At 32.3% G+C, this 12,753-nt stretch overlaps 1 protein-coding gene across 6 annotated transcripts in view; it reads left to right on the top strand.

Annotated features, from left to right (window-relative positions):
- The first annotated feature begins 169 nt into the window (after positions 1 to 169).
- LOC132720366 (protein Hook homolog 3-like) overlaps positions 170 to 12,753 on the top strand; it is a 44,601-nt gene continuing 32,017 nt past the window's right edge. For all 6 annotated transcript variants that reach the window (XM_060704489.1, XM_060704491.1, XM_060704488.1 and 3 more), the window contains exons 1-6: positions 170 to 320; positions 3,663 to 3,748; positions 6,593 to 6,716; positions 7,996 to 8,047; positions 11,262 to 11,410; positions 11,965 to 12,015. In XM_060704489.1, coding sequence (XP_060560472.1) covers positions 282 to 320; positions 3,663 to 3,748; positions 6,593 to 6,716; positions 7,996 to 8,047; positions 11,262 to 11,410; positions 11,965 to 12,015 — 501 coding nt within the window. In that variant the 5' untranslated portion in view covers positions 170 to 281. The remainder of the gene's footprint in view (positions 321 to 3,662; positions 3,749 to 6,592; positions 6,717 to 7,995; positions 8,048 to 11,261; positions 11,411 to 11,964; positions 12,016 to 12,753) is intronic.

Below are 12,753 nucleotides of genomic sequence, written 5' to 3'. Positions count from 1 at the left end.
TTCATTTGTATTTAGCCAAAAATTATGTTGAAAAGCCCAAGGTTTACAAGAAGTAAGTACTACTATTATTATCATTATTGTTTTCTTTCTTTCATTTTTTTTTTTTTTTTTTGGAGGTGCTCGATTAGAAAAAACAGTTCACTGTTTATTTCAGAATACATCAAACGTATGCGAATATGAAATCGAGGCAACAGGAAATAGAATTTTGATTATCTCCCTTACTGTCAGAATTTGCAACTTGTCAAATTTTAATTGGAAAAGATGAAAATTTAGAAACAACGATGGACAAGGAGACTTTATACGAAAGTCTCTCACTCTGGGTATAATTTTTGATCGATTTTAATTGAATTATGTCAAATATGTATCTCAGACTCTAGGTTTTTGCGTTATGTATCAACAAACGCGAAAAGAAAATGAAATTCATGTCCCAGCAAAAACACAGCTTGGGTCCAGTTGGGAGTATCGGAGACATATTTGAAATTAATATTTAAGATTGCTTAAATTTGAAAGAAGAAGCAGAAGTAACATCAAATATGATGCCATCGTTGACTAAGGACTTGCTAGTGAGTGAATGATATATCATACCTAGTCTTTGTGTCATGCTGTCATGGATATTTCTAGCTTAAGGTCTTCAGCGTACCCGTTTATATACTACTATGACATGACGTGAACGCTGAAGACAGTCTCGTAAGGAAAGTCCACCAATAATATTGCCAGGATTCTGATATGCTCATATTCATTCATCGAAACATGCTATGATCATCATCATGATGATGAAGCATACCTTGATATCTGTTGATAAGCCAAGAATAGACATATAAAAACTTATTGCCAACATAAACTACCTAATAGTTTCCGACAGTTAAAAAAATTCAGCACTTGGTCGCCATATTGCCTAAACGTATAGACCACGTGATTGCGAGATTGACCTTTACAGGTTAATTTGCGCGGACAACCCATGTGCTTCCAACTATATTAAATTACTTTTTTTAAGATATTGAAAAAGGTGATAAACTGAGTTTTGTATTCAATATAATTTTATTTATTTAAAGTTACATTAAATAAATATGTTAGAATATTTTTGCCGGTGGCCTAAAAACCAAGCATTCTACAGTTTCATTAACCTTTTTTACAGTATCGTTGTAAATCTCATCAAATATTGTTCATAAATTAGGATTTTAAATGGAAAACCCCACGGTAACACTAAAGTTCGTATACGAATTTTAACATGCAAATGAAGACTATAATCAGCTCGTGTATGCGCTACGTCACGGAGTTATATTTGCTATCCGGAACACAGCAAATATAAGATTTTCTTGTGCAAATGCACTTTTACCGTTTAAGCTTCACGGTGCACTAGGCCTGTGGTTCAGAAAAAATAATCATCTCATAAAACAGATTAAATTTGCATGAAAATACCCGTTACAATGCGGAAATATACCGTTAAAATAGGACTGCTACTTATAGTCATGTTTGTTGATTTAATATTGATGTACGGATGATCTGAAGGTGGAGTATCTCATGCAAACAGAAATTGTACTTCCGAATTCGCCACAATGAGGTTGCACATTTGTATGCTCATTAAACTCATTTTGGTTGCCTGGACACCAAAATTAGATCTGGAGTCAATATGAAACCCAATTTATTAATGAAATGTCGTTATTTCTTTTTTATGAAATTTATTTAATGTAACTTTAAGTTCTACAAAATTAAAGAAAATAAATAAAAACATAATCTTGAATTATAAATATTGAAATCATGTCAACAACGATGTTCTAAATATAGTTCACGACTCTACTCTAATCGGTTACAGTGAATGACGGCATACCAGGTCTCGCGTAGCTCCTAAATGTCATGGCTGACTGTAGTCGGTGTAATTGATGTTTCACAGTTAAATAGGCAATTTTAATGACTGGGTATTAATGTTTTGATATTTTAAATGGTATAGAACGATAATTAAATAATTGTTTTATCACAAAATGCACAAGAATTAATTTGGACAAGGGTATTTGCAAATGAAAAATAAATTTAAATCAACGTATGCTCATAATTCTGGTTAGGTTTTGTAAAGGGTCTGATCCAAAACTTTAATGCTGCATCAGATGAAAAACAAAAATGTTAAAAAGAGGCTTATAAAGTTTTGGAAGCCAGAACTAGGATATTTCAGAAAATGTGACTTCTTCACTGTATTTCAAGTGTATATCAGTAGCACAAGCAGCCTGTAATATTGTAATATGAATGTAGGCAAAGCCTATCAAAATATGAACAAACTGAGAATCATGGGTTGGGTAAACTGTTCAAGAATCTTGCATGACTCGTTAACCATTTCTTTGACATACTAATATGAAAAAGGGAAAGCCTCAAAGCAATTTTGATTTACCTTTACCGTGAAACAGTATAAAATAATTGTTCATTTTTATTTTACATTTTCTGTTTTAAAACTGTCATTTGGTAATTTATACACTGCTTCTATGTATTCTAGTTAAGTTCCCTACAGCACACACAGGGCTCGAGCTAGTGGGCGATTCGGGCGAAATAGTCGCCGAATTCCGTCTGACTTCGCCGACATTTGACATGAAAGCGAAGACGAAGTCGCCCGATTTTATTGATCCATTATTGAAAATTACCAACAATAACAATAACTGTGAATAACATGTTGTGTATGTTTGCTTTGTTTACCCTCGCCGCCGGAAAAAGGGACTGTCATGCATCACAATCAACGCGAAATGTCATTAATCCGTTTGTTTACCAACATGCCATAAAAGTCTAATTAACAGACGCTCGAGGAACAATTAGACTCCGCCCACGGCGAGATTACCGATACGTGCAAGAAACCAATCGTAATTCACGTTTTAATCGAGGCGACATTATTAAACCAATTATTAAATCGCTAACATACAACTACCTGTAACAATTATTTATGATGGACGGATCAAACGTCAATTAAATTTTCAGTATCGAATGATTGTCTGCTCGACATATAACTGTAACGGTAATTTTAAATGAAAGTTATGATAACCTTTTTTGGCGACGAGTTAAATTTGATAAAATTGACGGCGTATTACACTGTATTTATTACAAATGTAGTTAAATTAAAGATCGTTTCTTTCGTTATCTACTTTCATTTTCTTTACAACATAAGTGAATATGAATATAATGTCCGGCGCAAGCTTTTTAATAGTAAATCAGAAGGGAATAACTGTTAATCCACCCATGATATGATCCATGATAGGAATCAACTATGGCTTTTTTATCTTCATTTAATGCAATGGTTGCATTACATCATACTCATTCTTATTATTACTTGTTTCAAACTACTTTTAAATTAAAATTGAATATTCTGTTGTAACACAAATCCAATTCATTTAATAAGATATGTACAGTGAGTCAACATAATTGCGATAACATACAACAAACATCGATAAATGAATCTCCTCACTTCTCCCTAGAGTCTCCCCACTTAATTCTCCCTAAAGCAGCTGGAGGGAGAAGTGACTTCTCCCTAAATTTTGAACCTAGCTTGAGCCCTGACACAGAGTCTGGGTGCTGTATAGCATATTCAGTCAAATTAAACAAATATCCCCTATGTATTAATATGTAAGATTTGTCAACTTAATATGTTTTTAGACTAAGTACTTAATTTTTCTCCTTTGTTTTTACAGTTGGACACTTTCAACCTTGACTCTCCCCATCAATCCCCAGAACAACTTAGTGATGGCATTGCCATGGCAAAAGTTTTACATCAAATGTAAGTTATTAACATTTCAATTATCTACAATATTAATGAACATATCATGATGGTAACTTAAATCTGGGCTCTAGCAACTAGGCTGTTTGAGCAATTAAATTCTAAGTTTCTTAATGCCCCTGAGTTTGAATATCAAAGTAAAAAAGACCTAGCCAAATATGTTTTAGTCTTAAATTGTGTACTGATGTCTACCTAACACACAGTGCCTATCTAGAATTAAAACATACCTTAAACTTGGTTATAAATTGATAATACGGTCACTGTTGATTCTACAAAACATCATCGTCGGATACCCACGGCCGAACCATTAACATTTATCAGCCGTGGGATTTTTTGCCGATATTCAGTCGATTAGAGGTGTGTCAAAGGCAGCTATTTCATTGGCTGCCTCACGATTTCATGAGGCGATTAAAACCAATCAAAACGCTCGTTCTGTACGACGTTCGGTATTACAGACAATATTGCGACAACCATAGACGACGTGAAAAGTTCAACATCGAAAAATTAAACGATTTCCAGCAAGAAAGTATAGATAATTTACTTTTACAGCGTGATGTTTTCCTTTCTGATTGATATCTGCTTGCAGAAGAACTGATTTGGCGATAGTTTTTGCCATTGATTTTAGCAAGACACGTACAACAGTTTTTAACCGTGGGCGCTGCCATTTTGTTTCTTATTGTTTTTTACCTCCGCTGTTGAAGAATATAGATTTGTTAAACGCGATGTCATTGGTAGATATTTTACGCACCTGTTGCTGTATATCGACGCAAATCGATTCATTTTACCCACGGTTGATTGCATGTTATTTGACATGCTTATCAATTGTGGGTATCCGACGATGCAAAACATGTACATGATAGCTGATTAAATATTGTAAGGGACTTTGAATGTTTATCAACTTATTTACTTTCAGGACCTTATAATGAATATATCAGTTTAAAACAAATAATGTTTTATGACAATTTGAACATCAAACTAGCATAATTTATTGACAAGTGAGGTAATACTGTTCAGTAAATGCTTAAAACTTACCTGCCAGGATTCCTGAACTTTACCTGTCAGGATTCCTGAACTTGCCTCAGCCATTCATATTTGCTAATTTTATTTGTTTAGATAATTTTCTGGTAAATGAAGTAATTAAGACCATGATATAGGACATTCTGAGGCTCTAGGACTATATTAGGCACAATAAGGAGGTTAACACTTTAAGAAATGATAGATTTACTTACTTTGTTTATCCTGGCATCAAAATGGCCGACAAGAGTTGTCTACCTTGATTCAAAACTTTAAATGACTTTATTTTCATAAACATATACAAATACTTACCATTTTACATGTAAGAACATAGAATGTAATCCTTAATTACCTAAGACATATTAAGTTACTTTCCAAATATTTAGCTGGCATTGCTGTATTTCATAATAATGTTGATGACCAGTATGACCTCTAAGTTTGTCAGGAGGGAAAATTCAAATACTTGGCACTTTGAATCTTTTTATATCAATAGTTCATTTTTCTAAGCGATAATCATGATTGTTTTTGGTTCAGATATTAAGTGCATCAAGTTAAGCATGTAATTCAAGTGTTTATTGCATATTTTGTTATTTGTTAACTTTGTTAATTTACATTTTCTAAATTATTCATGTCAATATGGCTGCCATTTTAAGAAATTCCTGTCTCTCCTGCCAGACTGCCAGGGCTAATGGAATGTTATGATTGGTCAATTGTTACAGTACTGGCCATTTCAGCGTCTTTATAAGTAGCCATGACAGGCTGTTTTCAATTTGTATTTTGGCTTTAAATCCTGACAGTCGCGAAAACTAGTGACAAGAGCATTTTGTAATAATTTCCTGGAAACTTCTATTGTTAATCTAGCAAATTTAGTGCTCTTCAGAGTTGAATAAAGAAATTGTGAACTTAACTTTTTATCAATTAAAGTTGTTATTTCAACAGTTTTTGTCTTTGCTTACAATATTGTATTGCTAATTGACCGGTCTGTGTCACTTCTTGATTAGCAAATTTAAAAGGTTTACAATCTGGGAATCAGTCCTACCATATTTGGCTGGGGCGTCCTTGGCCGAGTGGTTAAGGTCGTTGACTTCAAACCACTTGCCCCTCACCACTGTGGGTCCAAATCTTGACAGGGACCTTGGATTCTTTCATGTGATGAAGCTATCCAGCTTGCTTACAGAACGTCTCTGGTTCTACTCAGCTGCCCGTTCGTGCCTGAAATAATGCACAGAAGGGCACCTGAGGTCTTCCTCCACCAGTAAAGCTGGAACATCGCCAAATGACATATACCGTGAGGGTGTGACGTAAATCCCAGACAAACAAACAAACCATATTTGGCATAACACAATACTACAGTATGCAGGCAATGTCACAGCAGGAGTGTTAATCTAAATACTTTGTATATGAAGAAAAGTGTAACGGTGTAAAAAGTTCTTTGTGCATATTGTTTAAGTTTGCGGTGTTTTTGATGTTCATCCTAAAATGATGCAAAGACCAATTTATTTAACCATGTTTGATATGTGACTAAAGAATGTGTAATTTATAATTTTTAACTATTTGGAAGTTTAGTTGTTTCCTTGAGCAAAAAACTTTACATTCATTGCTAAGTACTGGTTGGTTCCAGGAACAGATTCAAAAGTGTGTTTATAAGCTTATAGCTTCTTACACAATCAAACTAATATAAATTCTGTATAAACCAAGTTTTATTCAATGTATCAAGTTTATCATTTAAAATGAGATGGTAAAGGAATTTTAAGGATACATTAAAAATAGAAAAAAGCCTACATTTTCTGTAATTCAAAACATGTTTTATGTTTACTGCATCTATTCCAGTGCACCAGATTATTTTAATGAAGGTTGGTTAAATAGAATCAAAACAGAGGATGTGACCAACTGGCGACTTAAAGTCAGCAATTTAAAGAAAATACTCAAAGGCATTTTAGAATACAATCTGGAGGTAATGTCATACTGTTATATTTTAGTATTTGTAAAAGTTTGATTTATTTATTATTTTAACCACAACTACATAAGAAAATTATAGGGTTAAGTTGTCTACAGTATTAATTCACATGTAACTTCAGATATTCCTTAGCGGCCAAAGTTGATCAAGAGTCATTACTCTAGCATGGACAATATTGCTAAATTATTCCCCCTTGTAAAGATCAATTTATATTATTGTGTCTATGTATCAATAAAAATGTAGGTTTCTATTTGACAATAAATTGTTCAAAAAGGTACCTAAGATAAACCTAAGTAGTTCAAGAAAATCAAACTTGAGAAAAATGTTTTAAGGTTTAAAGAAAAGTAAGAAGATCAAGATTCAAGTAATAATTTTCTTTGTTGTGTGTGATTAATGACTCATTTTATCTATTTATCTATCTTCCATTAATGTCAAACCTCATGTGGGGACTTGGACATTTTGCTTTTGCAATATTTATGACCATTTATCTTTTGTGTGACCTCTTTTTGGTAACTTATTTGGTTTGTAAGTGCTATTGCAATGTGTAAGATACTTTTTTGTTCACTTCACAATATTTTACTTCTAAATACATGTTCAAAATTTATCTCACTTTGTATTTTCATAGTCTGGAAGTGATCATTGTTAAAATTAGGAATTTTTGAATGCTAAAATTTACTAACCATCTTTTATGACTATACAGTACATTTTTGTACATGTATATGGTATAGTCAGAAATCATATCATGTTCAGCATAGTTAATTCATTAAACTTTGCCCTGCTAGCAGCAACTAAATGTAGCCATGTGACCAGTGCAGACCAAGATAAATCATTTGAAAAATATTACTTGGTTTAAACATATTTATTTAAGCTTGATTGCAAAACAAGTTCTTGCAACTTATATTAATCACTTTTGAAAGCAACCAGTACTGGTGTCATATGAAGAAACATGGTTGTGACCTGATTAGGGCTCGAACCAATGATCCCTAGCTTGATAGGCAGACACATTAACCACTAGGTGGCTACTGTCAGCCCTAAAAAAAATCGTAGGTCTTAGAAATTTTCTACTTTGCTGCATATAAATTGAAATGATTTTTGTTTGAGACATGTTCTAAAGATTTTAACAAAGCTGTGCTAAAACAGCATTAAAGCATTTCAAATGTTGTTGTCTCCTTCACTTAATGAGTCCACAGACTTTGCCATTTAAGTTGTTTCCTCAGCATTTATTTGTTTTGTCTCAAAAGGAATTACTTTAAATGAGAATTTCTTCCTATTACAGATATTGGGAATACAGATCCATGATTTTCAGATGCCTGATGTAAATGCTATAGGTAAGTGTAATTGTGTTCTCAGTACTTATAATTAAGGGCAGCAGAAATCAAGATAATTCACTATATTTGTTGTTTGGTTACATGTTACAGGTTTTTATAATGCCCAGGCAATAAAATTGTATAGGAGGATGAATACTGCAATCAGCTTGTTAGTTTGTTTGGATGTCCATTTAGCTCTACCTGTTGTTAATTTTTAGTATAACCTAAGTCTAGATGAGATACAAGCATGAAACTTAATAATATGAAGATAGGACTAACATACAATGTTGCTAGCATTGTTCTGTCTATATTCGGGGAAAATTGAATAAGAAATTTATAAATTAGTCCCAAATTGGTCTAATTATGGATGACTGTTGACTGATAAAAAACTAAATTTTAGATTATTTCTTGTTAATAATCTTAGTGGAGCTTGATGGAAATAAATTAAAGTAGCATTTTTGATAATACCGTCATGATTTAGAAGAATAAAATATTTAATAAATTTTTTTTTGCAATAAAATGTATAAATTATTGGAACCTTGAATGACTTTCTCAGCTGGTGTTATTATTTGATTATTTGACATTCCTTCTGTAAATAAGGAGTTTTTGTTTTTAATTGGGAAAAAAATTCATCTTATTTGTTTGTGATTGGAAAACAGTCTGAATGCCAGAAAAGTAAGATAAGTAAAAGAAAGATTTTATCGTCCAGTGTTTATATTGAATATCTGTTCTTAACAGCTGTTTAGTAATTAACAAGAGACACATATTTCAATATGTACATGTGAGTTTATGGCTTTTCCATAAAAACCGGATATATAATTTGTATTGCTGTTTGGTTATTTCTGAAAAATGATAAATTTATACAAAGCATTTTTAAGTTGCAAGTTTAAATTGCACACTATATATTTCTTCATGTTAAAACCTTTATGTTGATGGAAATTTGCCAGTACAAAAATTTGATATGTTGTGAGTAACCACCATCTTAGAAGATATTTGGATGTAAAAAGTGTTAAATCGTTGAATTAACTGAAACTAGGACACCCAACAATAAATAAGTTTACATGAAAATATAAAAGAAATTTTGTGGCCAAGCTAGTATGGTATTTTTAACCAAACATAATTATAATTAAGAACAGATATTGCTATAATATTATTTACTTGTTTTACCAAAGCTTTTATAGAAAATTACAACATGAACACAAAAATGATTATGTCAAATTACAATGTAAGGTATTGAGGTAGGAAAATAAGACATTGCATTAATATTTGCTTCATTTTGGTATATACAGTAACATTTTACGCTAGCAGATACTGAAACGACTCTTATATTTCCTATATATAGTTTACTTTTTATGATGTATACCTAGAGAGCCTGTAAGTGATACAGATATTTTCCAACAAGTTTTCTAAGAGCATATTGATTTCAGTACAGTTATAGGTGTTAAATTACCTATACAGAGTTATACAGTGTTATATATTTGTTGGTTAGTAGTGACAGAATGTCTCCAGCTAAAATGATTATATTCTCTGTCCTCTCTGACCAATCTATAAATGAGCCGCGTCACGACAAAACCAACATAATGCATTTGCGACCAGCATGGATCCAGACCAGCCTGCGCATCCGCGCAGTCTGATCAGGATCCATGCTGTTCGTTATCAGTTTCTTTACTTGTTATAGGGTCTGTAAGCGAACAGCATGGATCCTGATCAGACTGCACGGATGCGCAGGCTGTTCTGGATCCATGCTGGACGAAACCCATTATGTTGGTTTTGTTATGACGCGGCTCAAATATAATAATCTAGTTTATATCATTATGCCGTGGATAGGGATTGTTTATTATTTGTATTTATATTTTGTGTCCTATTTTGTGAGTATTTGAGGATTTAAATGGAGAAAAATATATAAATGTGAGATTCATGTATAGTTTGTATATGAAGTTTAAATGCTTTTAATTAGATTTAATATTTATGATGACTTTTTCTCATAATTTAATGACATTTTATTTTATTTACCTTAACATACTTGACATTAAAGTGCTTACTTAGCCTTTACTACCAGTATAGAACGAGGCTAGATCAGCCTGCACATCACTGGCTGTATACTGTTAACTGACTGTATATTAAGTGACATTAAGCCCATCCAAGGGTATATATTGAGTGAACAGGTGAAAGTCAAAATAATTTTACATTCTGTCATAATCCTTTCAATTTTATAATTTTCTCCGCATAACTATAAATAACTCAAATGGCCAAAGGAAATTTCTGTCTATATGCAGCAGAATTAACCTGTATTGTTCAGTTTGTAAAAAGAGTGGGGCAGTCTTTTTAAATTTTAGGCAGAATTATATTTTGTCCTTAACATTTACCGAACTGTTGGTCAACCACCATTTTAACAGTCAATCTGTTTAAATGTAAAGTTAATTTTAAGACTATGAAATAGTGTACATAATGTCACTTTAAATTTTTCATCCCCAAAATTGATAATGAACATTCCAAAAATGAAGACTGGAAGATTCCAATTAACAAATTCAGCATATTAAGGGTTAATACCTACATGAACTTTGAGAAACCATTTACATCATTTTTTTCATTGCCATAATTGTTTGATGTCACATTAAAAACTGTAGCAGGTAGAAATAACAAGATTTTTATGAGATCATTTATTGTTATTGTGCATGTTAAATAGTTATATATATATACCGTATATCTATTGTTGCTAAAAATTTAGTGTCTTAATCATTGTGGATTTTTTTATTCGGGGATAAATGGATGCTGTCCAAAGGTTTGCTGTAGATTACTTGTTTTTAAGTAAAATCATAAATGTACCTAAAGCACCCAACAGGTTACAGATATTGATTTTGCATATGATATATACCTGAGCTCAATATTTTACCCTCTACATGTCTGTAGCAAGGTCATAATAAAGAAATTGTAAGATACCATATGTAAGGATTTTTTGATGTCACATTCAGTAAAATTATTTTGAATTTATCCTGAGAACAATGCATCTGATGTTCACAAAGTGAAATATATTTCAGTCTAATACTTAAACTATCTTTCTTTTTTTATCTCCGGCAGAGATTGTAAAATTTGCCATTAGACACTTCATTTTTTGGTTAAGAATTTTTTATTGCCCAGAAATGTCATTATGATAAAGACATTTTTTTTGGCCATTAAAAAAGGCTCTTTTGATTAAAAAAACTGATGTTGAGAATATGTTCTCTTATTTTACCAGGAGAGCACAGTGACCATGGTGAGTTAGGTAGGCTGCTGCAATTGATTTTAGGATGTGCAGTAAACTGTACAGAGAAACAAGAGTATATTCAGCGTATTATGTCCATGGAAGAATCCGTTCAACATGTTGTTATGACTGCCATACAAGAGGTAAAATATTCATACACATTAAGTCCTTAAAGGGAATGCATCATAATTGCATTCTTTGATTTAAATAAATTAAATTGCAATGAACATATTCATTTACTTATAATATAAACATCAGAATTGTCCAATGAAAATGGATGTTACAAAGGGGTAATGTCATAAAGTTCAAAGTTAACAAAAGAAAAAATACTTTTCTGTTATATTATTGGTTACAAAGTTTTTGACAGGTTATATAGCCCTATATAAATGGATGTTTGTATATATAACCCAAGCTTTAAAGTGGGAGTTATATTGCAAATAACCATTAATAAATTATATGCCGGTACGGCAATGTAACCTGTTAAGAAAATTTATAACAAATTTATAATGCTGCAAAGTTTGTTTTTTTAAAAGAATAAAATGAAATATCTTCATAAATCCAATGCTGTTGTCTTTATAGATTATATAAGCATCATGATTAGCCAATGAACAATTATGTTACAAACATGCAATAGTATAAAATGTATTATTATAGTTATTGTGAATGTGTTTTCTCATACGTAAGCTCTATGTTTCAGCTGATGACCAAAGAAATCACAACAGATGTAGATTCTGAAGTGGGTGAACAGGTAAATTGTTCAATTTAACCTTTAACCTGCTCAATTAGTGTAATGGGTTAGCCCTGATTTTAATTTGAAACAGTCCATTCATAGTAAAAAGCATTTCCATTTCAAATGCAGAAATAGAGCTCTCCTGCCACTTAGATCAATAGTGAGAGCATTGGTTTTGTAATTCAGGATCAGCTCATTTGATCCTAGTGAGAGATGAAATTGCCCCTTGACAGTTAATGTTGGACATTGGGTCCAACGGTCATTTGTCTCTCAATGCTGATTCAGAAATCATCAAGGAGAAGTAGTTGGTCACTTGCACAGAAATTGGTGATTACTTGTTAATAATCAACAAAAGCCAGATAGGTGGACAAGCCACCAACATATAAACAGAAATATGTTAAAATTGGCATAAGAACCAACCAATGCATAGATCCCTGACCTTTCTTATTCTAATTATCAGATTAGTGTATACAATAACAATTTCACCACAACATATTTGCTAACAAAAGAACACATGTCAGTGTTTGTGGTAAATCTATTGTTATCCAAATCAAAGGTAAGAGTAGGGCTCTATCAATAAACAAACAGTAGAGCTACCAGCATGTAAGAGCCTGTGCTGTGTCTAGCTTAATACTAGTTCCAGTGGCTTAACAGTTTGTTCGAGCAGGCAGGTTGTGTGCCAGCTATAATGATAACAACCTTGTGCCACCAGTATTACTGTTAGCATCAGGCTTCTAAAGACTTAACACATTTGTT

This window comes from Ruditapes philippinarum, unplaced genomic scaffold, assembly GCF_026571515.1.
Source record: "Ruditapes philippinarum isolate M1 unplaced genomic scaffold, ASM2657151v2 ctg1386_1_1_1_1, whole genome shotgun sequence".
Classification (NCBI taxonomy): domain Eukaryota; kingdom Metazoa; phylum Mollusca; class Bivalvia; order Venerida; family Veneridae; genus Ruditapes; species Ruditapes philippinarum.
This window is presented reverse-complemented; position numbering and strand designations above follow the sequence as displayed.